At 48.8% G+C, this 27,952-nt stretch overlaps 2 protein-coding genes across 3 annotated transcripts; both read right to left on the reverse strand.

Annotated features, from left to right (window-relative positions):
* Positions 1–1,302: 1,302 nt before the first annotated feature.
* Positions 1,303–13,168, reverse strand: RABEP2 (rabaptin, RAB GTPase binding effector protein 2). 2 transcript variants are annotated; one of them, XM_060281592.1, is made up of 13 exons: positions 13,058–13,168; positions 10,448–10,648; positions 9,615–9,891; positions 8,938–9,168; positions 8,034–8,155; positions 7,833–7,952; positions 7,014–7,340; positions 6,459–6,554; positions 5,034–5,132; positions 3,836–3,979; positions 3,350–3,701; positions 3,170–3,246; positions 1,303–1,615 (listed from the first exon to the last, which is right to left on the reverse strand). In XM_060281592.1, the coding sequence occupies exons 3-11, from the start codon at positions 9,619–9,621 to the stop codon at positions 3,441–3,443; spliced, it is 1,407 nt and encodes a 468-aa protein (XP_060137575.1). In that variant the 5' UTR covers positions 9,622–9,891; positions 10,448–10,648; positions 13,058–13,168; the 3' UTR covers positions 1,303–1,615; positions 3,170–3,246; positions 3,350–3,440. The 2 variants fall into 2 exon arrangements, with proteins under 2 accessions (XP_060137575.1, XP_060137577.1); XM_060281594.1 differs by lacking the exon at positions 13,058–13,168 and having other exon boundaries at positions 9,615–9,680; positions 10,448–10,568.
* On the reverse strand, positions 13,102–26,799 carry LOC118094186 (integrin alpha-M). The gene is made up of 7 exons (XM_035134270.2): positions 26,610–26,799; positions 24,153–24,230; positions 23,497–23,624; positions 21,726–21,871; positions 21,386–21,539; positions 19,682–19,832; positions 13,102–17,910 (listed from the first exon to the last, which is right to left on the reverse strand). The coding sequence occupies exons 1-7, from the start codon at positions 26,665–26,667 to the stop codon at positions 17,756–17,758; spliced, it is 870 nt and encodes a 289-aa protein (XP_034990161.2). The 5' UTR covers positions 26,668–26,799; the 3' UTR covers positions 13,102–17,755.
* Between the last annotated feature and the right edge of the window lie 1,153 nt (positions 26,800–27,952).

A 27,952-nucleotide genomic window follows, 5' to 3' on the forward strand; every position in this document is an offset into this window, starting at 1 on the left:
TGAGCCATTTCGGCAAGTGTTCTTAAGTACTCCCTATGGAACTCTGGGCTGAGCCTATGGGCTTTGGACTGGTCATGGATTCTCAGTGGTCACAAGACTTGCACCACTCTATATCTTCACTTCACCTCTCCATAGTGACAAAGAGCTTATTTTTGTGGAACTGGTACTTCCACCATCCCATTCTGAAAGGGCAAAGCAGATTCTTTGACTCTACAGGCCCAGGAGAGCAGAGTGTGTGTGACCTTAATTCCACCCCAAGGTCAAAATCCCCAAAAGGTGAAGAGATTGTGGTCACAACACCCTCACAGTCCTTGGTGACACTTGTGATCTAAAACCAATCCCAGTCACCCATACATTAAATGGTGTTCTCTCTCTCTCTCTCTCTCTCCTGGCCCAGGAAGGATGAAGGGGAAGAGAAGAGTATTTTTTTTATTTAAAAAAAAAGTATTAAAAATGGCACCAGGAAGTCTCTCCTTGCCCACTGGAAGACAACAGAAGTTTCATTCCAAGACTTGGTGGCGTTTTTTTAAAAAAAGGATTTCCAACCCTTGCAATGCAAAGTATATTAGGGTTTTTACCTTAGATATGGGGAAGCAGAAACTAGCTTAGCGGCAATGTTGCGAATGTCCCAGTCAGCCACTGTATTTTATTTATTTAGGGCATTTTAAGCCAACTGTTTATTAAAGATAATTAAATAATAACTCTCACTAGACTGCACAGAGCTAGATGGAGGCAAATGCTTGACTCAGTATAAAGGCAGCTTCCTGGGTTCCTAAGAAATAGATCAAAATGAACTGGCACCCAGAAAGTGTTGTAGAATCACAGAATTGTAGCACTGGAAGGTACACTGAGGGTCATCTAGTCCAACCTCCTGCAATGCAGTAATCTTAACTAGATATAGCACACGGACAACCAACCTCTTCTCAGCCAAGCAACTTTCTTTTTCATATAGAAAATGAACGCAATGACACAAGGCCTGAACTTACGGCAGAAAGAAAGAAACCTCCCCTACTATACATCATTTCATACTCTTCAATACTTACGTTACACAACAGTTTAAAGATGAAAATGAATACAAACTATGTTACAATGGCTAATGGCTCTATACATATTTTTACGACTGCATCGCTCTGGGCCCACTTTTAGGGTGTGTCTCTATGCTCAAAGGTGGAAAGCAGAAAATCAATTCCTGTGATCCCTTTTGGAGGCTTCCTCTCAAGCAAAATGAAGATTTGTGCTACTGCTACCACCCACCATTACAGTCCGCTCAGCTACCCAAGGAAAGGAAACACACAGATGGAAGAAGGTACAAAAATTTCCTTTATTGTGTTCTGGAAGCTCCAGTGTCATTCGGTGGGAAGGGGAGTAAAGAATGGGAGGTTCCAGCCATCCTCCCTCCAGAGTTCTTGCTCTCCTGCCCATGTAGGGAGGGGACCTGGAAGAGCTCCAGAGGACAGAGATGACCCCTTTGGTGCCTGACAGGTTTCCCTGAGGTTCCCATTGTGCCAAGAAGGTGAGGAAGGCAGAGGGGACCTACCCTAACCTCCTTCTAAGGCTCTGTCCTCCTATCCTGAAGGCCGCTGGCTTCTCCCAGAGAGGGAGCATCAGATTGCACCTGTAGAATAAAAAGAAAAGAGGATAAGCCCACACAGGTTCCCTCCTCTCTCTCTCTCTCTCTCTCTCCCAGCCTCCACAAGGGTCTGACATCACCAGAAACAGCCTCACACACATCTGGAAAGAAAAGCAGGTGCCAACCTCACAACCACAGCCTAAGATCCCACCCCCTCAAAGCTCACCCCCCCTTCTCTGAAGTGAATTAAAAACATTGCACCTCATTATTGACCAAAGTGACTATCACAAACATTTGTATGCTTCTACCACAAACCAAACATGCGTGCTTAATTGACACTTTTATTACAGTCGTACCTTGGAAGTCGAACGGAATGGCTGCAGCCAATCAGAAGCTGCGTCAGACGTTCAGGTTCCAAAGAACGTTGGGCAAAACGGAACACTCACTTCCGGGTTTGCGGCGTTCAGGAGCCAAAACACCCAAGTACCAAGGCGTTCGGGATGCAAGGTACGACTATACTGTGCGGTAATTAGAAGCATGTGCATCTCCCAGTTGAGTGAGGCACACAGGACTTCCACCTTTGGACTGAGGAAGGACAAAGCAAGGAAGGACAAAGAGCCATAGAAGATCGGAGCTCAGGGCTGAGTCCCTTGGGCTCCCAAGATCTCACCAGACACAGCACAGGTCCTTTCTAGTGTTTCTTTCTTATGCTTAAGGCCTAAACAGGGTTTTTTTCTGCTAAAACGGAAAGATGAGATTCTCAGAGTGCTGAATTCTGCCTGCTCAGTGCCAATGGTAGATTAAACTCAACCCTGACAACAGCCGATACAGTGGAACCTCGGTCTATGAACACATCAGTTTACGAATTTTCGGTTTACGAACGCCGCGGACCCATCTGGAATGGATTAATTCACTTTCCATTACTTTCAATGGGAAAGTTCGCTTCAGTTTATGAACGCTTTAGTTTATGAACAGACTTCCGGAACCAATTACACCCATGCTTCGGGTTAAGTACGCTTCAGGTTGAGTACTCCGCGGACCCGTCTGGAACGGATTAATCCACTTTCCATTACTTTCAATGGGAAAGTTCGCTTCAGTTTATGAACAGACTTCCGGAACCAATTGTGTTCATAAACCGAGGTGTAATTGCAGCATATGAAAATGTCATTACTGAAAGGTCAGGAGAGAAAAGAGTGTCGTTTTAGCAGAGAAAGGAAGCAACAAAGGGAACAGGTGCAGCGGTTACCTGGGCCCACTGCTGCTCACCAAAAATGGTTTGCACACTGCAACTCTCCTGTGTAGACAGGTAGGCAAGGGAACTTATCACCCATGGACACTTACAGGACGGCCTTTGGAAGTGCGGAAGAGATCTCATGGATCTCCACAGAGGATCCTACTCACCTCTTCCTCAACTTAAGTAGGACCTTGCCGTTTCTATTCTACCGTGATCCTTCCTCCCACCCCCTCAAATCTATATCCTCCATCCAGAGGGTTGGGGGGCGGGGATTCAAGGTAACGCATATGGTTTTGGGAAGTGAAATGGTTATTGGCAATTATCTCTGGGCGGCAAAAGAGAAAAGAAGCACAAAGACAACTCACACATCCCTGGGCTCTACTAATCTCTTCCTGCCCTTGCTGCAGCCTCTCCATCTCAGTCCGGATACTGTTCAGGGAGGCTGGGGATTGAAAAGGAAAAGAGGGTCAGTCTGTGACCACAGTGTCGAGCCTTCAGCTGTGGAAATGTGCACGCACAAACACACACGCCGCCAAAGAACTCACCTTGCAAAAGCTCTGCCAGCCAGAAGCCACAAGGGAAGAGAGGAGAAATATAGAGAATCATTAATCACATCCACAACACTACAAAGCTATTTCAGATTCCTAGAAAGCCAACAGATGCTAATCCCAGGAGACCCCCTCCCTCACCTAATTCTTGGCCCACCTCCCCCCCCTCACCTCGTTCTTCTTGCTCTCTCTCCAGCGCCCCCTGCAGTCCTGACCGAGAGGCTGTCTCCTGGTCCAACCGCTCCCTCAGGGACACAATCTCGATTCGTAGGCGCTCGGCCTGGTGCTCGGCAGCGCGGAGCTGAGAGGCAGACTCTTGCCTCAACTGGCGCACCAAGGCCTGCAGCTCCTAGGGAGGCAGGAGGAGGTGTGGGCAAACCCAACGATATAGAATATATACAAACATTGCTGCCGTTTCCAGCCATCCCACGCCAGTATCCCAAGTCCTCAGCCCAATTCAAGGAAGAGGCGGGTCAGAATTACCGGGACAGTGCCAGGCAAGCTCCGGCTCTCATCAGATTCCGGTGGGCAGCAATCCTGGGAACTGGCCCCCCGCAGCCCTTCGTTCTCGGCACTGAGGCGCTGCAGTTCGTAGCTCAGGCGCTTGTGGGAAGCAGCCAGGTCAGCCTAGTGGAAGGAAGGGGGCAGGAGGAAAAGGAACAACTTCAACTTGGACCTGGGTTTCCAGAGGAACGATTTCAAAGGTGCAAACCTTCCCGCCGCACGTGAGAGGAATGACTCAGAAAAGCCCTTTTAGCACCAGGCACAGTGTGGCTTTCTTTCTTCTTGCTGTTGTTTATTTACTTATTTTTCCAAACCACTTAATACTGAAAAAATCTCTTAGAAATATACAAGAAGACAGCAAAGGACCAATAAAGCAGTATCCTATCATCAAATTTTAACTTATATATACAGTCATAGCTCGGTTTAAGTACGCTTCGGTTTGAGTACTTTCAGTTTAAGTACTCCGCGGACCCGTCTGGAACGGATTAATCCACTTTCCATTACTTTCAATGGGAAAGTACGCTTCAGGTTAAGTACAGACTTCCAGAACCAATTGCGTACTTAAACCAAGGTACCACTGTACATCACAGACTCGGTATGCGGCAGCTTTCTACGTTCTCAGCCAAAATGCAGGACGTAAATATAAAAAAGTGAAGAAATCACAAGCCCTTCATCCTGTGCATCAGTCAAGCTGCATTTGGACGGCTTTCCTGCCAGCATCGCACACTGCTGGCAAGCGGATATTGCAAAGCCAGCGGCCTTCCAAACCCCACACATTGCCTATAAAAGCAGCGCAATGTGCAAATTCTCCCCCCCCCCACTCAAGGCCTGCACTCACCCGTCGTGTGCTGCAGTGCTGGCACAGAGAAGCTGGCTGCATTTGGGCCAATGTGCTGCATTAAGAGGGGTTTTTCACAATAGCGATTGAGCGCTGCCAAAGGAAGGCATTGCCCCCCCCCCAGGGGCCACAGAGGGGCTGCAACATTAAGAACCAGCCCTCGGTCAACACCCAGGGCCTTCCTAAACCAGAGTCCCATGCACGCCCCAAGCTTGCCACTTGAAATAAGAGCCTGCCCCTGGCTTGGCAAGCCAGCCAGCCTCGCCCCAGTCTCGCTCCCCCTTGCCCCTGCCGGGCAGCTGCTCCCTACCAATGCTGTCCCCCAGAAGCCCCCCTTACCATTTGCTCCTGAGTTTGGCGCTGGGTTTCGCTCACTGTAGCTTGGAGGCCTTGGAGGAGGCGCTCTGAAGTCTGCACCTGAGTCAGAAGAACCTGGACCTGATCAGAAAGAGAGAGAGAGGAAGGGGGAATCAATTCGCGGAAGGGGAAGTTGCCGCTTTCTTCTAGAGCCAACGCAGAGTTGTGATTAAGGTGCTAGGCTAGGACTAGGGAGACCCAAGTTCAACTCCCCACTCAGCCGTGAATCACAGGTCAGTCCCTATCTCTTCATCTAGCCTACCTCGCAGGGTTGCAGGGAGGATTAAACGGGGTGGGAGGGAGGAAAGGAGGCAATATTACACATCGCCCTGGTGGAAGCTAAGGGTTCCCAGTTGGTGGTTGGCGGACCCCAGTGGGTCCATGGCATCTGGTGGTGCCAGTTTGGGTGGTGGTGGTGGGGGGGAACAGGCTCGGCCCTTGCCGGAAGGACAAATGGAGGAAGGCCAGAACCAAGTGAGTGCAGTCCAGGGTGAGGCCCCCTGGCCTGGCGGAGGCCGCACCACCTTCCTCCTACACCCGATGCTTCTGAGGCCTAGGCAGCCGGGCTCCAGGTATGGGAGGTGGTGCTACACGGGCGGCTGAGCTGGGAGCTTCCTGGGGGACAATGGTGGGCCCACCCCACCCGCTGCCTCCTCCTCTCTCCACCCTGACTCCAGCAGGCAGTGGCCAAGTCCCCTCTGTGGTGGAGGGCTCCCAGGACACTGAAGGAGAGAAGGGAAGAGGAAGGAAGGTGCCCCGGGAGAGGTGGGTGGGCGATCAAGGACCTTACCTGTGCCCTTACCTGTGCAGAGAAGGAGGCTGAGGTGGTTCCATGCGGTCTAGTTGGAGTGTGTGCATCCAAAGGGTCTAGACCCCTTAGAGTTGGTGCCGATGGTGGCACCATTCTTTCACCAACATAACAAAAACTACCAGAGACATACAGTGGTGCCTCGCAAGATGAATTTAATTCGTTCCGCGAGTCAATTCGTTTTGCAAAAAATTCATCTTGCGAATCGCGGTTTCCCATAGGAATGCATTGAAATTTCTTTTTTTGCCCATAGGAACACATTAATTAAATTTCAATGCATTCCTATGGGAAACCGCGATTTGCAAGACGAATTTTTTGCAAAACGAATTCGTCTTGCGAGTCACCCATAGAATCGCAAGACACATTCGTCTTGCGAAAAATTCGTCTTGCAGGGCATTCGTCTTGCGAGGTACCACTGTATCGCCATTTTCAAAAGTAGAGGGTCCATGGCTCGGCTTTTGAAAAACAGGGGGTCCCCAGCACTTAGCTAATTGGGAACCTTAGAGGAAGAGCATGACTGAAATCTAACACCAAAGTAGCAGCAGAAAGAAGTGGGGGCTCACAGAGGTGGGTTTGGCTTCAGGCCCCTCCCCACACACCTGCTTACTGCATTCCTCATTGCTGCGCCTCAGGGCCTCCTGCAGTCCGGCCTTTTCCCGTGCCCCCTCTTCCAGGGCTTCACACTGTTGCCGCACCTGAATGGAAGAAGTTGGGGACAAAATGAGGGCAGGGAGAACTCCAGCACACCTCCTCCTCCTCCCTTCTCCCCCATCTCCCTCTAGGATCACAACACAACAGAGGAGCCCTCTATTTAGTAGAGGCTTGCCATGGGATTCATAAATTAATTTCCTTTCTGCCTTCAGAAGGCCCACCAAGGCAGCTAAAAATCCTCTTTAAAACAAAACCGAAACAAGGAAAACAGAGCAAACTCCTCAAAACCATTAGCAACAACGGAATTCAGGCACAGGCCCAACCAACTACTTGGCAGAAAGACAGCAGGAACAGAGCCAGGAGGGGAATTCCCTCGGGGGGGGGGAATTCAACAGGTGTGGCACTGCAACTGAGAAGGCCTTGTCGCACGTCCTCAACAGCCCTGCTTTGGGCAGAAAACTGCTGACCCCTCCGGGGCTGACCACTCTGCCCTGCCTACGCACCTGGGTGTGGAGCTGCGTCCACTCTGACTCAGGCACCAGCTGGTACCCGGCCGGTGGTAAGTAGATGGTCTCGGGCACCAGGGTCCCCGTGGAGGAAGCGATGGAGGCCGTCTCAGGGCTAGGGGGGCGCCTGCGCCGGACAGCAGGCCCCGGACTCGGTGCCAATGACGAGAAAGAGGCGATGGAAACGCTGTCCAGGCTGCGGGCAAATTTCTCTGCCACTCCTCCTCCTCCTTCCACCAAAGTGACAGGGTCGTCTCCAGGGGCATCGGAGGGCACGGCCTCAGAGTCAGCGAGGAGGGATTCAGCAGAGCTACATAGGGAACGCTGGAGGAAAAGGAAAAGGAATAAGCAAGGAGGCCCTCCCAGAGACAGGGTTGCCCAGTGTGGGTTCTGAAAAGACCAAATTCTAACAGCCAGGAAACCTGGAAGCTTAAGGAAGGAGCCACGGTCGCCTCAGCCCTTAATTGAAGCAGAGGATTTCTAGTTGGCATTTGTAGTTTCCATTCATGACTCACACCTTGAATTGTAGCCAGCCAGGAAGAGCGAGTTTGTCCTGCCATCGCTCAGCTTGTGGGCTAATTTGCACTGGCTTAGGGAAACACCTGCAGATGCAGACTACTAGCGATGAGGACTTCATAAAGGTTGTCCGTCAACTTATTCTGGAGCAAGGAATCACCCTCAGGCGAGCACTGCCCTTTCCCCTCTGTACTCAGCTGCTACCCGAACGGCACCCTCACCCTATTCTGCATAGCTGCTTTGAAGCCGCCCTCCCGTTCTGGCTCCTTCCTGTTCCTCTATGGCCCCCACCCAACTCACCTGCTCGCCCTGCAGCTCTTGAACCAGGCCCTCGGCATGCGCCAGCTTTGCTTTCAGCTCGGCAATTTCCTGCTCCATGGGGAGAACGATCGCCCGGAGCCGCAGAGTGTCCTCTTGCGCCTGTGCAGGGAAGAGAGAAAGGAAACATTCGGAGCCTTCTTCCTCTACCCTCAGGTTAAGCCCTGCCTGGCCACCACGCACCTTTTCCATCTGCTTCTCCAACGAGTCCAGGGGGTTGGGCCTTGCAAGCAAGCGACTCCAGGTATTCTCCCGGCCGTCACGCTCCAAAGCTGAGAGGCGAGCCTCATAGCTGGAGATGGTGTCTGTAGAAAGCGAGGAGGCATCTCAGCAGGCAAGCCAGGAATCCCGGACGTTGCCTCCCTCTCGTATATTATACTAAAACTGCTTTTGTTTTACTTATCCACTTGTTTTTAATCCTGTATTTTATTCTGTTGAACCGCACTGAGATTTTTAGAATGAAGGGTGGTCTATAAATCTAATAAATAATAGAAATAATTAATAATAGAAAGTACTTCTCCACAAGGCGCAGAGTTAAACCTATGGGCTGCATCTGATGCTCATGCTCAAAGCAGACCCATCAAAGTTAATGGGCCCAACTAACTTGGATTCATTAGTTTCCATAGGTCTACTCTGAGTAGGGCTAACATTGGCTCCAACCCTACGGAATTGATTCCCACAAAAGGCAGTGAGGATTCAGCAAATTCGTGGCAATCCATGGCTACTAGCCTCCACTGCCCAAGGCCTTTGAATGCCGCTTGCTGGAGAGCCTAAGTGAGGAGAATGGCTGCTGTACCAGTGTCCCCCTTCCAGTCTTCCTACAGGCAACTGGTTAGACACCATGAGAACTGGATGCCGGGCAACATGGACCATTGACTTGATCCAGTACGTCATTTCTTATGTTTGGCTCCTGGGAGGGAGGTTTGAAAACCTGCTGCCTTTTTATTATATACACATAATATTTCTCATCCTTGTACCCTGTCCTGAAATCTGCTGGGATTGAGGGCAGGTTAGAAAAAATAAATAAGAACAAATGAAGGTCCTTGCTGTTGCTTCCCTGCTGCGCCTAGGCCTTGAGGCCCTTCACCTTTCAAGATGGCCTGCAGGGAAGCCACTTCCTCCTGGCACCGGCGCCGGACAGTGTCCACGGCCTCATGCTTCGTGCCTTCGCTCACGGCAGCCACAGCTCGGACGGTCTCCACTTCGGACAAAGCAGCTGACAGCTGGGCTTGCAGTATCTGGATGGTCTTTTGGGGGTCTGGATCTCGGGGGAGGTTCAGGCCTGGAGGGGCACCCACATCCTTCACCTGCTGAGGTTCTTGGGAAGAGCGAAATATATATATATATAAATATAAATATATATATATATATATAACTGAAGTTAACTTGAACCCAGGACTTGTAAAGTCCCCACTGCCCTGTGAACCTGACACTGCTAACTTTCTAACCCAGGCATCCCCAAACTTTGGCCCTCCAGATGTTTTGGACTACAATTCCCATCTTCCCCGATCACTGGTCCTGTTAGCTAGGGATCATGGGAGTTTTAGGCCAAAACATCTGGAGGATTGCAGTTTGGGGGTGCCTGTTCTAACCCTTGACTCTTAACCCAAGCACCCTAACTCTAACTGTGACCTATGACTCCCCCTCCCCATGTTACGCAACCCAGAGCTCCAATCTAGGGTGAAGCCATGAGGGCAATGGCCTCCCATCTCCCTGCCCTCTCTCCCTGCCCACCATTCAGAGGGGAGGCGCATTTGTGTGTACCTTCCATCCTGGCTGTTGCTGTCGCTGCTTCGGGTTCCCTGAAGGCTGAGTGGAGCCCGGAAACAGCTGAGTAAAAACAGGGGAATGCTCAAAATCTATTGTATGCTGCTGGACATGGGCGAAAATATCCCAGCGAAAGCCAATGGAGATGGCTACTTATTCATCTTCGCTCTCTGCCGGACATTTCCTGAGGGATTCTGAAGAGACTTGAAGTGAAGAGGGCACAGCGGCTGCCGAAATGGTGGTTTCACTGCTCCTGGCAAGGCCTTAGACGTGCCTGCGAAACAAAAGGTGGGTGGTCGCAAGCCGGCCTCCAAGCTCCTTGGTTTGTTTTGGGAAAATACCTGTTTGCGGACTGAGCGCTTGGTTTTCAACACGCACAATTTGCCCATACTCAGAGGCTGTCTTGTCTTTATTATTGACTGCCAGGTAGCCTCTGGCTGAAATCTTGCTACAAATCCTAGCTTCAAAAAAAGCATTGCGGGAAATGTGCTGTGCAGAACTGGATACAGTGGACAAGCTTGGACTGTGCCTTCCTGCCCCCTGCCCCAAAATGCAGTGCTGCTAGTTACTGCAGTTTGACCAAACTGCGGGAGGCAGTGGAAGACAGGAGTGCCTGGCGTGCTCTAGTCCATGGGGTCACGAAGAGTCGGACATGACTAAACGACTAAACAACAACAACAAGTTACTGCAGGAGGACTAGAGGCTCTTCTCCATTCAGTTTGGCCCCTCCCTAGCAGAACCCCCCCCATCCCCTCCTTTTGTCATTTGTTTCTTGCTGATCATCAGGGTGGGTAGCTTGAAGTTTAGAGGTATGGTAATTCTTCACTTACCGTGAATTCCTGTTCTTCTTGAGTGGTGGAGGCCAGTTGGCTGGGGATTCGCCCCGCTGCAGGCGCCAGATAGGCAAGGATCAAAGGCTCTTCCATGGAAGGCAGAGCCTACCCCCTTGGATCCTTAGGCGTCGGCTCACCAAAGTGGGAATACCCAAGTTCTGGAAAACTGCAGTGTCTGTTCTGTCGTTGGCTGTTTGCCTACTGTGGACAAAACGAGGGGGAAAAGAAAGGTAATGGCCTTCTCCAGTAGAGAAAAACAGAAATTCACGGTAAATCAGGAATCTCAATTTCTCTGATCAAGGAGGGGGAGGCCTAACAAACAAACAAACAACAACAACAACACTATTTATATGCCACCAATCTGACTGGGTTGCCCCACCCACTCTTCCAGTGGCTTCCAGCAAAATATTTAAAACACAGTAAAATACCAAACATTAAAACTTCCCTGAACGGGGCTGCCTTCAGATGTCTTCTAAAAGTCACATACAATCGTACCGTCGTTCTCGAACAGAAGCCGTTCTGGAAGTCCATTTGACTTCCGAAACGTTCAAAGACCAAGGCGCGGCTTCCAATTGGCTGCAGGAGCTTCGGCTTCCAAAAAACGTTCGCAAACCAGAACACTTACTTCCGGGTTTGCGGCGTTCGGGAGCCAGAATGTACGCGTACCAAGGCATTTGAGAACCAAGGTACGACTGTAGTTGTTTATTTCCTTGACATCTGACGGGAGGGCGTTCCACAGGATAAAACTTCACTTCTGCCAGGAGACCCTCGGAGCTGTATCTCAGCGTCTTGGCTGAACGATGGGGGTGGAGACACTCCTTCAGGTATACTGGGCTGAGGCCATTTTATGGCTTTAAAGATCAGCATCAACACTTTGAATTGTGCTTGGAAATGTACTGGGAGCCAATGTTGGCCTGGGATGCTGAAAATCAGTGCATCTCTGGGTGGATCTCTGTTCTCCAACAACCTGCACTGTGTCTTCCTAGGAGTGCTGAACTCTCTTGCAGGACACATTACCCAAAGGTGCCTTCTGATTCAAAGGTGTTGATCTGCTAGTGATGGACCAAGGAGAAAGCTACCTTACAGATCTCCTCTAGAGGTGCCATCTCCCAGGAAGCTCTGGAGGCTGTGGCCCCCTGCCTCACTGAGTGTGCAACTGAGGCTTCTGGGAAATGGAGATTGGCTGAAGTGTAAGCTAGGGAGATGCATCTTCTTAGCCAGAGAGCCCTTGGAGAACTTATTGACTCATCAGGAGGGTTTGAGGGACAAGAAGAGTGTGCTGCACTCTCTGTGGGCTCTGGTCCCGACTTCCCTCAGAGCATCTTATGGCAGAGCCTGGAATTGGAACTAGTCGTTGCCATAGGAACCTGCGATGGTCCTGCCTGATGGAAGTGTAGAGGAATGGTTCTCTCAGGTTGATGGAGGTGAGGAAGCCACCCTTCCCGAGGCTCACCAAGATGCTGTGCAAAATCTCCACGTGGAACTTAGGAGATTCACTCTCAGGACGGACCATGTGTCTCCAAGCTGCTTTGGGACCCTGAAGAAGGCTGGGAAGACCCCGCCCTCTCAGGGACTGGGATGAGTTTGATGGCCTGGATTGTGAGAAGATGCTGGAGGGCTGCTTGGGAGACTGGAACTGGGAAGAAGACGCCCCTGGGTGCCTTGTGCAACTCACTTATCTGCTTTGAACTGTGTCCAGAATCCAGTGGCCTGAGATAAGAGGGACACCCAGGCCCTTGAGAAGCTGGCCAGCCACCCCCACCCACCCAGCAATGTCAGTAGCCTGAGAGTCCTGCTGGGTGCAGACTTCATGGGAGCCCAACGACTGCTGTTGCCGGGCAGAAGAGTTTTTGCTCTAGGCGGACCCTGCTATTCTGTCATGCTGGTCCGTCAACCAGTTCTTGCCCTCCAAAGAAAGATAAACCTCTGAGGTAAAGCCTGCTTCCTACAGGTGAGCCCAGCTTGGGTGTGCGTGTGTGTGGCCAAGCCCATGCTGAAATCACCTTGTGGGCGATACATCCACTCTCAGCAGCAGAGATCTGGGCTTCACCACTGTTTCCCCTTCTTTTCTGATGAGATCCTTGAGGAAGAGTGGGACTTTGGGGAGGGGCAGCCCCACTAAATCCTTCCCCCTTAGCTGTGTCTGGAACCCCCTGTGCCTCAGAGTACCTTCTAATCTGCAGCTTTCCAACGAACTTTCCTAGCAGCTTTTTTTGGGGGGGGGCTGGGGGGGCTCTCCCCCCCCCCCGACCCAAGAGATCCTGACGGGTGCGTCGTAGTAGGGAAGCACATCAGATCTGTGCCTCTCTCTCCTGGCTCTGCTGCTGCGGGTGGTTGAGGGTGAGCGAGCCCTTCTCCCTCCCCTCGGGGTGCTGGGACCTCGGGAATGCAGCGTCGGGGGTGTCGAGATCTGAAGCTTCTGCTGCGCCCCTTTGGCAAGGCAGCCTGGGCACAAAGTGTCCAGCAGGGCAGCGAGGGCGAGGGTGGTGCAGCGGGGTGCTCCCGCCGTCCGACTCCTGCCTGGGTGGCTAGGGGTGCCGGAGGGAGGGTGGTGGGGCGGAGAGTTGGGGGACCCTGACCCCCGCGCCCTCTCTCTTCTCTACTTACCTTTTGGGTTTCCCTGAAGATCGGAGGCTTTTTTGGGGGGGGGGGTAAGCTGGGCGCGGATCCGGCTTGGCTCCGGAGGAGGGTCTCTTGGCGCTTCCTTCTTCCCTTCTTTCGAAGAAGTCTCCTTTCTCCCAGCTCAGCCAGCAGCCGAGAGACGCTGCCTGCCGAGCGGGCCAGGAAGCAGGAAGGCGTCCGGGCTCCGCCTCCCCCGGAAGAGTCTCGCATCCCTCCCTGCCTATCCGGCCCAGGAGCCGGGCAGAGTCCCAAGCTGGCGCGCTCTCTGGCTGGCCGGCCGGTAGCTCCTGCTCCTCCTCCTTCCCCGCCTGGATCCGACGGTGGGAAGAGGCTCGCTGCGGGGGAAACAACAGGAAGGGAGAAGCCGGCGCTGGGGGAAAGTGGGTGTAGCTTCCCGCCAAGTCCGGCTGCTGCCCTCTCTGCTTTTGCTTGCTGACTCCTCCACGCCCCTCCACGCAGTCGTCATTAGAAAAGCAAGTTTCAAGGGGCGGGGAAGTTTATGCTATAAAAAACAACACATTTTTGTAATGAAAATGCGCTATTCTTAAAATTCATATAATACCTCCTAGGTACCTTCCTTGAATGTTTTTTTAAAGCAGAGCGGAGGCATCTGCCATGTAGGCTTTTAGTTGAGATTCCTGCATTGCAGGGGGTTGGACTAGATGACCCTCGGGTCCCTTCCAACTCTTTAAGATTCTATGATAGATACTACGTCCTGCAAAACCTAGATTTAGGCATTGTAACTTTCGTGCAGGGAGCATGGGTGTGCATTGTTTGTTGCATTTATATCCCTCCAAAAAGATTAAGGTGCTGGTGTAGTACACACCACCTCCCCATTTCATCCTCACGACGACCCAGTGAGCTTCATGGATGTCTGGGTGGGATTCGAACCCTGTTCTCCCAAGGTTCTAGTCCAACCACTGCACCATGCTGGCTTACGAGTTGTATTTGGGTTCTAAGCCCAGCAGTTTATTTCAGAATGCAGCACCAGCAGCATAGGGATCTGTCTTGTCCTGAACCAAACCTCTGGGTCCATCTAGCATGCTGCTGTGTAAGCCGATTGGCAGCTGCTCTTCCGGGTTTAAGAGAAGCATCTTTTGCATGTGAACCATGTGCTGTACCACTGGGCTATAGCCTTTCCCTATCTGAATCAAATGGGGATCTAAGTGTATAAAGAAAAAACTGGTGGGAAACCCTTCAGCCTCGTTAGGTAAAATGTGGGATTTTGACCCTGCTTGCAGATTTGGATAGAAAGTGAGGTTGCCTGTCACTGCGAACGCATTACTAGCTTAAAACAAAGCTGAATAGCTCTTTTTCTCCATTTGACTCAAAGCTGGTTTGCTGGGGAATGCATCAAAACAGTATTTCATAAGAAACTACAGGATAGATGTGGCCTGTGGATAACATGGTGTGTATGCTACTTCCCAAACCAGCAGTGCGAGTGTAGAGGGGTGTGTGTGCACAGCCTGTGCTTCCTCTGTCCGTGCTCAAAAGCCATATCAATGTTATTTAGGACTGAATGTGCTTGGATTGGAATCTTGCCACTGCCACTTAAAAGAAAAGCTTGGTCGGATCAGACCACAGGCCCTCTGAGCATCGTGTTTAAGCAGGACATGATGAAGGCAAGGACACTCTCCTTCTCATCCTCCCCAGTAAACACGGGCATGTTCCTTCTGATACCATTCATCCCATACAAGTTAAATATATACCATTTGATTGTTTTTTTAAAAAACCCTCAAAGCAGTTGTGGGAAAACCTCAATGCAGACATTGGAGATAGTATGTAGCCATCATGAATAGCAACAAGGGATAGCCTTATTCTCTACTAAATTTACTAATCTGCCTTTTAAAAGGTAAAGGGACCCCTGACCATTAGGTCCAGTCGCGGACGACTCTGGGGTTGCTGCGATCATCTCGCTTTACTGGCTGAGGGAGCCGGCATACAGCTTCCAGGTCATGTGGCCAGCATGACTAAGCCGCTTCTGGTGAACCAAAGCAGGGCACAGAAACGGCTATTACCTTCCCGCCGGAGCGGTACCTATTTATCTACTTGCACTTTGACATGCTTTCGAACTGCTAGGTTGGCAGGAGTTGGGACCGAGCAACGGGAGCTCACCCCGTCGCGGGGATTTGAACCGCTGACCTTCTGATCAGCAAGCCCTGGGCTCTGTGGTTTAACCCACAGCGCCACCAGCGTCCCTAATCTGCCTTTTAAAGATATCTAAATTAGTGGCCATCACCACATTATGGTGGCTGTGAATTTGAGAAATGAACTGGGTGATGTATGAAGTGGTTCTTTCATGCCTGTCCAGACTCTCCTGCCAGTTTCATTTTATCTAATGACATTCTGAACTACACAACAGTGATGTGTAGCTGTGACTTTCAAATGCAGAGTCTTTTTACACACATTTGCCAGCATGGAGGTTAGGACCACAGACATTTAAAAGCTCCCCAAGATCTAGATCAGGATCCTGTGCTGAAAATTTGTCCAAAAACAGGCTAATTGCTATGGTCTGAGATTTTGTTTGCTAATTATTGGGTGGGAGTATTACTTTGTTTACTACTTGAACACTGTTAATGTTGTTTCTTACTATTTATACGGGCTGGTGTGTTGTTTTTGTTTTCCCATTAGTGTTACAGTATTTTATACAAAATAATAATGTATTATATGATCCCCCTTTCCCACCATGGCATTATGTATTAGTGTATATTTTTCTTTATTGCAAGTTGCTTGGGGACCTTCAAGCAACAAGTGACTAATAAATTTAATCAACAAACAATTTAATGTCTACTTTTGCCCTGAGTGCCAATAGACATATGGGGGGAAAGATATACCCCATCTATGTAACATTTCCTCCTATATACACCTCTACCCAGAAGCAGAGGCATATCTAGGGACCCGTACACCCTTGGCAAGGAGCTGCATTGGCACTCACTCCTAGAAAAATAATAATAAAAATTCTTTCTTCCAGTAGCACCTTAGAGACCAACTAAGTTTGTCATGGGGATGAGCTTTCGTGTGCATGCACACTTCTTCAGATACCAAGTGTGCATGCACATGAAAGCTCATACCAATGATAAACTTAGTTGGTCTCTAAGGTGCTACTGGAAGAAGAAGAAAATTTATTTCGTTTCGACTACGCCAGACCAACACGGCTACCTACCTGTAACTAATCCTAGAAATCACTTTAGTGCAGTAGCCACACCAAGAATCACTTACACTTTAGGCAACCCAAGTACTCAAAGCGTCCAGAGGGAGGGAGAAGTGAGGAGGAAGGGCGAAAAGATTCACACGCCTTTGTACCGCGATGTCAGAAAGATATTTCTCCCATGTTTGATCTGGCAATGACAGCAGTGTCACAATACTAGAAACACACATACGTCATACACTCCATAGTCTGATAGGTGATTTTTGTGTGCCCCCAGTGGGGGCCGGTTTCAACAACCCCCTAGGTACACCTCTGCCTGGGGGTGAGCCGCAGTGAACACCGTGGGACTTACTTGTGAGAAAGCATTGCCAGCATCTTTGTTCTGCTGAGCTCCTTTTGTATTTTTCACTTTGAGATTTTGGGTTGGGTGAGGGATATACCCGTATATTCCAGCATATAAGACGACTGGGCGTATAAGACGACCCCCAACTTTTCCAGTTAAAATATAGAGTTTGGGATATACTCGCCGTATAAGAAATACGACCCGGCGTATAAGACGACCCACGACTTTTGAGAACATTTTCCTGGGTTAAAAAGTAGTCTTATACGCAGGAATATACAGTAAATCAAAATAACTCAATCTTATTTGAGAAGGCAGCCTTTTAAATAGCTACACACACACACACACACACACACACACACAGGAGCACGTACGTCACTGTGCTCTGCAGCAGAGTTTCCCCTTCAAGTCTCCAATATATCAGATGCCCTCTCCATGGGAACTCAAAGCAGGGCTTCTCCCAGTCTGTGCGGCTGCATTCCTGCCGAGATATGACAGGCACCCACCCACTGGTATCTTTCCAGAAACAATTGAAGACAATTTTTGTTTCAACAGGCTTTTCCATCTGGATGAAAATATCTCTTCCTTGGGTATTCACCGTGTATCGTTCTTAAACCTATCTCCAGTTATTATTGTATTTACTGTATAATCCTGCGTATAAGACTACGTTTTAACCCAGGGAAATCTCCTCCAAAGTCGGGGGTCGTCTTATACACCGGGTCGTATTTATTATACGGAGAATATATCCCAAACTCTATATTTTAACTAGAAAAGTTGGGGGTCGTCTTATACGCCCAGTCGCCTTATACACCGGAATATATGGGTAATTCTTTTTTTAAAAAGCTGTTTTAGCTGCTTTTCTGTAAATCACCTTGACGCACAAGGAAAAGGCAGCTTATAAGTTAATAAATTACTCTAGTATAAATAACAAGAGCTCTAGCAGCCTATCGGGCACTGATGTGGAGTCAATTTAATGCAGCAGTGTAAGAAACAGCAGGGACCCAACTGGTGAGCAGGCGGCTTTATTGACTTCTGCACCCTATAAGAAACCAGATTAAAAAGCTACGCGCCTGAGGAAGGACCTCCATGTGCCAGGATCCGACGTTCTCCCCCTTCGATCTTCTTTGTCCTTCTCTCCCCTTCCTTCCTGAACCACATTGCCTCCATCCACTGCCCATCTCAGGTGTTGAGAACCCTAGGCACATTTCCCCTGCTTGGCAGCCAACGCATTCAGTTTGGTGTTCACCTGATCAAGGCCACTCAGCACTCGCTCCAGTTTCTGCAGCACCTGGGGATCTGAGCAGGTGTTGGAGGGCTGGGGCACCATCGTAGGCCGTGAAGCAGCTGCACCTAGAGAGAAACACAGCACCATTTCCCATTACGTGGCTGTTGCCGCATCCTTGGTTGACTGCTGTCTTCTAGTGCTTAATATGTAAAATCAGAAGCATTGGGGGTTGAGCCCTCTTCTGCCCCACCTCCACTGAACCCAGAAGTCCTGCCTCGTAATCCCAGATATCCCTCTGACTATTAAGGGCAGATTCACCCACTGTCTTCAGAAGTCAGGGCCGCTGTGTCTTTTAGCAGCGGAGCAATAGCAAAAAGTAACCAGTTTTCAAAACCCCAATCCCTGCTTGGGGCAGGCGATGCAATATGGCTGAATTTCTGCCGTTCTTACATGGGAATGCCCTCCCATCAGATGTCAAGGAGATAAATAACCATACAACTTTTAGAAGACATCTGAAGGCAGCGCTGTATCGGAAAGTTTTTAATGTTTGATGTTTTAGTATGTTTTTATATGTGTTGGAACCCTCCCAGAGTGGCTGGGACAACACAACCAGATGGGCAGGGTTTAATTCTAATTCTATAATTATAATTAGCAGCTATGAAAGGCATAGGACCCCTGCTTAAAAACAAAAAGCTACCACTCATAAGTTTATGCTGTTTTGATATACCCCCTTCTCTCCTTTGTACAGTGGATGCTTAGGTTGTGAACGTGATCCGTGCGGGAGGTACGTTTGCAATCCGCAGCGTTCGCAACCCACGTCTGCGCACGCGCAGGTCGTGATTTGCGCTTCTGCGCATGTGCAAAGCGTGATTTAGTGCTGCACACGTGCACACCCCGAAACCCAGAAGTAACCCGTTCTGGTACTTCTGGGTTAGGCGCGGAGCACAACCCGAAAAGACGCAACCTGAAGTGGCTGTAACCCAAGGTATGACTGTATGTGGTTTCATTGCATGGTTAGCACGACATAGCATGGTTAGAAATCTTGTGAGCATCACACACTTCTTACAGATTAGGCCAAAGGTCCATTTAGTCCAGCACCTTCTTCCTCTCGGTGGCCAAGCACATGCCTCCAGCAAACCTCCAAGCAGGATGTGAAGGCAATATCTCTTCTAATAACCCCACACCTCCTCCTGGTGGTGTTTTGCCCATACAACATGGAGATGGATGGTGAGTGGTACCCATTGGAACTGGCAGGACGGAAGGCAGAGAGGCCAACAGTAAGCGGAGCCAGAGCCACAGAGAGGCAGTGTTTTGTCCCTGCCTCCTTACAAGGTGCAACACTGAGACTAAGGAGGAGCCAGTGGACTGGGTGGAAGTAAGCAGGCAGGCAACTGGAGGCTGGCTGAGGGCAGGCAGGGGTTTGTGGGGCAGTGCCCCATTTGCCCTATTGGACCAGGATCAGCCTCTGCTGATGGATACTCTGTTTAGCTACCATAATAATTTATTATATGCCACCCATCTGACTGGGATGCTCTAGCCACTCTGGGTGGCTGCTGGCAAAATATAAAAACACAAAACATTTAACATTTCCCACAGCTGATTGGCACCAGTTCATCCTCGATCCTCTTTGCATTTACCCAGTTCCATTTTAAATGTGCTTAAGTGTGGCCCTCACCCCCATCTTGTGGCAGCGAGTTCCACAGATTTGTTATGGAATGTAGAAACACAAAATTATTTACATTGCGTTGTGTACTTTTTAAAAATGAGTATCAATATCCACAGTAATGCAGAATATACAAGGTCTTTTCCAGACCCCCCTCCCAAATTCACAGGTTGCTGCTTCCCCCCACCCCTCCCCTTCCCCTCACCCCGCCCCCCCTTCCCTAATCCTAGTACCGTGGCTGGTGCAAATCTTCTCTTTCAGCTCCGCCTGGGTGTCCCGGAGGCCTGAGAAGTGTCTCACAACAATGGCATGCTCTGTGGGCGGGTGGGAGGCCATGGCATGGAGCTCACGCTGGGCGGCTGTACTTGTGAATCCCAGGCCAACCTTCCAGGAGAAACAAAAGTCACCAAGAGGCAGTGTGTGCTGCACTTTGGAGGTGGTGTGAGGCAGACACGAGAGAGGAACAGCGGGGTTCACCAAAGCTCAGGCCTTTCCCCCAGTGACACGGCAAGGAGTGGACAGCACAGCCCTGTGTCCCTCTCCCTCCTCGGGGCCCTGCAGAAGGCTCTGCCACACCTGCTGGGTGCTGTAGTCATTTAATCCGCCACATTCGTTTACTCTGCTGACTTAAAAGCTAAGATGGTGTTTGTGGTTTTGTTTAAAGATGCACTAGAAAACCATAATTGTCTATCCGTATGCTGTCATGTTCAAAATATGACTCTGCACTTCCAAAAGAGTAGGATGCTCACTGCATGGTGCCCTTTAGGGTTCAGGGATGACTGCTTACAAGCAAGGCCCCAGAGAAAGTGCGTTTCCTGTGACCTTCTGCCTGGGGAGCTTGTGGGCTTTCTTATACCAAAGAGGTCTCAGAAAATGGGGACAGCCTCGAGTAAACAAGGAGAGGAGAGCTGAGGGGAACCGCCACACAGAAGATTCAGGTAATAGGTGTGCTGCCAACCACAAAGCCACCTGGAAAACAATTGTGGTGGCCATTGGGACCTGCCCAGTTTGCAAAAACTACTAGTTGTGCATTGGTCTCTCCCAGACAGAGGCTCTGTGGGTTTGGGGCAAGTTAATGATTAATCTACACCAGCAACCTGGGCACACCTTGAGAGGTGTGTGCTGGAGGAAGGTGAAGCCCTGACTCCCTCCAAGGAACATGTATGAGCCTTTTCTCATATACAACACATGGGTGGATGAAATAGCTTGATCACTCTGAAATCTGGCAAAAATGCTTTATAGTTTGGGGTATGTTTTCCTCCATTCCTGCTGGCATCCATGTGCCTCAAGAAACAATGGAGCACACCTCTGGGGATGAAGTCAAACTGCAACAATAGCAGCACCAAAGTGACCTCCCTGGGGCGCAAGCCTGGGCGGTGTGTCTGGAGGCCCTGGGCTGCCCAGACAACAAGACCTCCCTCTCGGCCTCACTGATGTGGTCCAAAGGAAAGCAGAGCAATATGTTTGGCACCAGCTTGGCTGCAGGAGTTGCTGGAAGGAGGCGTACAAGGCGCCATCCAACCATCTTGGGGATTCCACTCCGAACTTGTCTAGGGTTAACTCCTTAGCTTTTTATTCTCCCACAGGTATCTGGCCAGTCGAAGCCATTTCCTGGGGTGTGGCTGCTGCCTCATGCTGACAGCTTCTAGGAGCCACAGGTGAGAGCTGAGTCCAGGCTAGGGACCAAAGGTGGACAAACTACCCCAGAAGGCGCACGACATTAGGTCCACATGCAGCTATTAGTATTAATGGTTGCTGATCTGCTCTGGTGGCCCATTTAGTCTGCTGCTGGTTTTAGTTTTGTACACCAGCCTGAGGTTTTGTTGCTTTTGTACTGTCACTGTAAGCTGCCCCCCACAGTTCCAGTTTAGCTGAAGGGTTGGCCCTTGAAACATGCAACTTAAATAAGTAACATAGGCAGGTCAGTTTGCTCTCACCCCAACTGCAATGCGTGTGATTCCAGCTCTGTTGGCCTCTTCAACAACGTCTGCATACTCCAGAGGGTCCCCTGTTTTCTCCCCGTCTGTCACTATCACAAGGAACTTCTTGGCTGTGGGGCGAGCTCCTTTTTGTGTGGTGAATAGCTCTTTCCTAAAAGCAGGAAGGGAGAGAAAGGCTGGCACTGAGTGTGGCAAAAACAACAGCTATGAAGGCCCAGGTTGCCACTTTCCCAGGCTTGACAGGCATTCTGCATCTCCATGGTAGGAAAAGCAAAAAGAGGAGGCAGCTCACAGCGGCAGGGAAGGAGGGGGAGAGAACAGGGGCAAAGATACCCACACCACTTTTCTGATCCCGGTGGCCGTATGGGAGGAGCCTCCCAGCTGCTTGATTCCACCGATCAAGAGGTCGGCATCCCGGTCTCTGCTGAAGCGTCTGAAGTCAAAATGCTCCTCAAAGCGGTTAGAGAATTGCAGGAGGGCAAACTGAGAACAGAGAGAGATTTTTTTAAAAATTATATTTATTTTCTTCCACCAAGCCTGTACATTTTCCCCCCTCATGCTTATATATATATATATACACATACATATACATTTGTTTATTACATTTTTCATACAATATCTCAAGTCCTCCTTTCCCAACAAGAAAGGGAAAGGAAGGGGGGAAAATAAACCAAAGGTAAAAAAAAAGTAAGAAAAAAAAAAGTTAAGAAAAATTATATGCAGATACACACAAAAAAGTGTTTTGTCTTTGGACTTCCTGTTATCTCCATCAGCATACTTTTTCCTCTTTTGTCGTAGAGTGTATATTCAATCCATGCTGTCTCTATTTTTACATATCGTTTCACACTCCTATTGCTTTAAACAACCCACTTTCTACAAATCCAAGCAATTTTCTTCCCTTTTTACTCAAACGCTATCATAGAAATTTTGTTCTCAGTATATTTTCTAACATATTTCTTGTACCTATCCCACTTTTTAACAAATTCTTCTTTAATCTTTCCTCTCAAGCTGTTTGTTAACTGTGCCATTTCGGCAAATTCCTGAAGTTTATTTTGCCAATCTATAAGTTTCGGAGCTTCTCTTTCTTTCCATCCTTTGGCAATAACAATACGAGCCGCTGCTAATGAATATAGAAGGAGTTCTCTTGACTGTATGGGAATATCTTTTTGAAAGGTGATACTTAATAGAAAGATCTCTGGAGAACAGAGAGAGATTAATGAGGACATGGCTGCTAGCCACAATGGCTATGCTCTGCTGTCCCCACTGTCGGAGGCAGTATGCCTCTGAATGCGAGAAAAGCCAGTGGGGAGAGTTGCTATTGCCCTCCTGTTTCCTGCAGGCATCTGGCTGACCCCTGTCAGAACAGGATGTTAGACACGAAGACGGGCCATTAGCCTGACCAGGCAGGGCTCTTCTGAACCTCTGCGATACTTGCATTTAAGCAGGTGTGCCAGACAGGAGGAGCAGCCTGATTCTTAAATCCGCTAACAGTTGCCAGGATCAATTTGTTTGGGGGCCAGTGGCTACCCAGCTGCCTTCTTCCCATTTTGAGTTATATTCATCGTTTCCCCCCAGTTCAGGTCTGGTTACTGTTCTTGTTAAATAGAGGCGGGCGTTTTGCTGCCTCAGGCCGAAAACCCAAATAGGAACCCCTTATGGTGATACGTGTATAATAATTAACTAAATATTTGACAATTTGCTGCCCTTGAACAGTAACCCCAAAGTATCCAGTAATGCTGCCACCACACCCTTTGTTATTAACTCCTACAACCCCCAGGTGGAGTGAACTGTGTAAGGTCAGAGCAATGGCTTCCCAAGGGACTTGGAGGCAGTGAGCCCTTGTGCTTCTCAGCCAAACCCGACTCAATTTATCAGGAGCAAGGGGCCATGCTGAGGTCCAGTGCAGCCTGCTCTTTCCCCCACAAAATCCTACTCTTTTACCCCAGCAAGGCAGTGCAGCCTGCTCTTTCCCCCACAAAATCCTACTCTTTTACCCCAGCAAGGCACGTGAAAATTGCAAGAATCCTAGCGTTTGTCTTGACTCTTCCAGCATTTAAACCAACTCTGGCAGCTGACACCATGCCCTCTTGCCCATCTCCCCTACTGACCTGCGCATTATGGGGAATGCTTTTCATTACGAGTGCAATGAACACCTTCAGTTGCATGAATTCTGATGCCCGCATGCTGGATGAACCATCCATCAGGAAGACAATGTCCCGGGCCTCATTCTGACACTCTGGGTAGGGCGAAAGCAAGCCAGAAAAGGCTCATCCCAAGTCAAAACCATTCCTTTTCATTCCGAAGACTCCTCAACTCAGTGGCAGTTTAATTTTCTGCATAAAGTTGCCACCTTTCTTTCCCATCCCCCCCCTTACAGGTCATGGCTACATGACAGCCAGGTAAATCTCAAGGTGGGGAAGGGGGGGGGGAGAAATAAAAAAAGAGAGGAGGAAAGAGGAAAACGAAACACCACTGTCAGCTCACATGAACTATACAATAAGCACCAATACATCCATCTTAATTTACACATACAAATTGATAGATGCTATCCAAATGTCCCCAGTAGGTATCCAATTGAAACTGATGTTTATCTAAAGTAATTTAAAGTGTCCAGGGTGTTTATATATTGAGTCTATTGAGTAAAAGATGGGGAACTACAGTTTCTAAGATTATTTGTTGGGGAAACCCATGGCTGTTAAAGCAGGCAGCATAATCTTCTCTTTCGAGGAAACAACTAACATTCTTCTGCACAGTCCCCACTCACGTCCTAATTGCTGGTTGCTCTGAGGGGTTTCTGGGTCAAGCAAGGCATCTGTGAGATCAAAACCATCACCAGCAGACCCTGTGAGAAAGGGGGAAAGGAGGTGAGCCAATACCAAGACAATCAAGAGAAAATACCCAGAGAGAACTTGCTACAAGACAGACCCAAAAAAGAAAATAACAGAACACCACTAGTAATCACATACAGCTCCCAAGGTAAAACAGTACAGCGCATCATCAGAGATCTACAACCTCTCCTAGACAATGACAGTTCTCTTTCTCAAGCTCTGGAAGGAAGACCTTTCATTGCCTACAGACAGCCACCCAATCTTTAAAAAAACTCCTCACCCACAATAATACCACCACCAGACTTAACATGGACACTTGGTACCAGAGCCTGCAATAAACCCAGATGCCAACTTTGCTGCCACATACACCCAGACAACACCATTACTGGGCCCAACAACATCCAACATACCATCTCAGGACTAATTGCTCATCTTCTAACATTGTGTATGCCATCAAATGCCAACAGTGCCCTTCAGCTCTCTATATTGGACAAACAGGCCAAACCCTATGCCAGGCATCTCCAAGCTGCGGCCCTCCAGATGTTTGGCCTACAATTCCCACGATCCCTAGCTAACAGGACCAGTGGTCAGGGATGATGAGAACTGTAGTCCAAAACATCTGGAGGGCCGAAGTTTTGGGGTGCCTGCCCTATGCCAAAGGATAAATGGAGATAAATCTGACATCAGGAATCACAAGACAGAGAAACCAGTAGGAGAACACTTCAATCTCCCAGGACATTCTATACAAGATCTCAATAATTTTTCTTATTACAGAAAAATTTCAGAAACAGACTGGAAAGAGAAGTTGCTGAATTGCAGCTCATTACCAAGCTTAAAACCATGGAGAGACCTGGTCTGAATAAGGACATTGGATTAAAAGCTTTCTTTAGCCATCTCACCCCTTGCTTTTTCCTGCAAGACCAATTGCAGTCGTTAACAGTCGTCAACAGGTTTACCACTCCTATCAGCCAATCACCCATTCCCACCACCCTCCTGAGAATACCCCCCCACCCTCTGACTATACATAAGGGTCTGGTGACTTCTGTTTCAGTGTATCTGAAGAAGTGTGCATGCACACGAAAGCTCATACCTATGACAAACTTAGTTGGTCTCTAAGGTGCTACTGGAAGGAATTTTTTATTTTTTGTTAAGAGAAAATAGGGACTGTGTGTGTGAGGTAGAGACATGGTGAGGTAGAGAGGTGTGTATGTTGGTGCTGCTGCACGTGTGTGAAAATGAAAGAATCCCCTTTGATCAAGTTATTGCTGTATTCCCTGTCTGCAAAATACATGTTTTTTTACTTATTTGACCCTTTGACTAAACAATTCACTAGGTGCTGCCACTCCTGCTTGCTTTGCTTGCTGGCCCTTCTTATCTCTCTGCCAGCTGCCCTTGCCCCACACCTCACTGAACCTCCCCCTTCTACAAAACAATATCAACTTGTCAAAATACACTTCTGGAGCTGCAGCATCTAAAATGGCAGGCTGCATTGGGCCTCTAGTGTTTGTGCATGTGAAAGTGTGCTAGAGACAAAATGCATCCACTCATCATTTGGAAATGACTAGAGATCTTGGAAAGAGAGCTGAAGTCTTAAGCCTAGTTAGACTACTGTTAGACTACTGGAATGTGCTGTATGTAGGCCTACCTTGAAGACTCTTCAGAAACTATAGCTAGTCCAGTTGACATGACAGCTAGTTTCTTAACCATTCAGCCCAGACACTGAGATCCAGCTCCTTCTGGCAGTTCCCTCATTGCGAGAAGTGAGGTTACAGGGCCTTCTCAGTAGTGACACCCACCCTGTGGAACGCCCTCCCGTCAGATGCCAAGCAAATAAACAACTATGTGATCTTTAGAAGACATCTGAAGGCAGCCCTGCACAGGGAAGTTTTTTGTGTGTGATGTTTTACTGTGGACAGTGTAGCTGTGGCAATGCAGTCAGATGGGTAGGGTACAAATAAAACAGGGTACAAATAAAACAACAATAACAACTTTTGGGGTGTCCTGGTTTTTACTTTTTGAAATATGGCAATCCTAAGGGACAGGGATTTATCAGAAACAGCTAACCAAAAAAAAAGAGATTATTGCCAGTAAGGAGTGACCAAGGCCTGAACAAGATAATTTTTTCTGCATGGGGCAAAGGACAAGATTTTCCACAACCAAAATACAACCAAAATGGCGGCTGAGCTTTACTTCTGTGCTGGCCACAGGACACTGTCACCACACCCCATTAACTGAGGTCAACCTAGAGCAGGTCGTAGGATGTGGCACACACACAGCTCTGCCCTTCCACACATTGCTGCCATTCCCGGCCCCCAACATTCTGTGCCTGAGGTGGTCGCCTGGCTCTACCCAATGGTAGAGACGGCCCTAAGTCCTGGAAAGCTGGAACTGACCTGCTGCTCCCAGGAAAAGGAGGGTGGTGGTGATGATGGAGATCGCCAAAGCTCCCATGTCTTGTCTCTGATCTCTGCCCGTCAGTTTTCAGCCTTTTCGCTATTGGAGAGCCGCAACTGGTGCAACAGGGCAAAGGCTTCTCCTGAACGTAGGCTGGAAGTCGGAAGGGCACTGACCAGGAAAGGCCATCTATTGGGGTGGGAGAGGAGAAAGCAGCAACCTCACTTTGCAGGCAGCTGCAGCCTCTTTTCGATGTGCAAATATTTGCATCCCTTTTGAACTCCTGAGTGGTAGCCAGGTTAGTTGGTTGTAGCGAAAATAACAAGTGTCCCTGTAGCACCTTAACGAAAATATACGTTTGATGACTCAAAGGGCAAAGCTATGCTGAAAGACTTGGTAATCTTACAGCCAACCACTGCAAAAGCAGCAAAAGGCTGAATTCATTGGAAGTTTGGTATCCAGAAACGTGGTCAGGCGCTTCAATGGAAAAAATAACACACAAGATGAAAGCATTAAGGAAAACAAAGGGGCCTGACAAATTTAGAGAAATGTGGAATTGCTGTACAGTATTTAATAAATAAAAAGAGAAAACAATGTTATCCCAGCTCAAACGCATGGTAACTGAACTTGGATAATAGTATTCCTTCCATGGGGCCGCCTTTCTCCTTTGTTCAGTTGCTCTGTCTTTTTCCAATGGTGATTTTGTATTATGTTTTTGGCCTTGCACCAACTCTGTTGTTAATTGACCTATATTTTGCTATTGCTCCATTATGTATGTATGTTTATAAAATTAAATGAACACAGATTGAAATATTTTCTGGCATCATCATACACTCCAACTGATTTGCCAGGCAGTTGCTTTTTTTTTTTTTTAAAGACCTTTCCCTGGTAAATAACTGACCCTATTTCTGTGGGCATTGAGATTTTTCAGGGTTTAACTTTCTCCTCCTGGTCTACCAAGTGCAGGAGGGGTTGGAGCCTAAGTACAGTGGTACCTTGGTTTACAAACGTAATCCGTTCCGGAAGTCCATTCTTAAACCAAAGCGTTCTTAAACCAAGGCGTGCTTTCCCATAGCAGCGGGGGACTCAATTTACAAATGGAACACACTCAACAGGAAGAGGAACATATTCTGCTTCCAAAGCAAAGTTCACAAACCGAAACACCTACTTCCAGGTTTGCAGCGTTCTTAATCCAAGTTGTTCATAAACTAAGCTGTTCTTAAACCAAGGTACCACTGTACTGGAAGCTCTGGAATGCCTCCTCCACACACCCTTATACAGTATGGCTAGCAGCAACCTCTCATATACATGTGTGGATCAGCTACTGAACATTCTTGTAGAC

This window comes from Zootoca vivipara, chromosome 13 (assembly GCF_963506605.1).
Source record: "Zootoca vivipara chromosome 13, rZooViv1.1, whole genome shotgun sequence".
Lineage (NCBI taxonomy): Eukaryota > Metazoa > Chordata > Lepidosauria > Squamata > Lacertidae > Zootoca > Zootoca vivipara.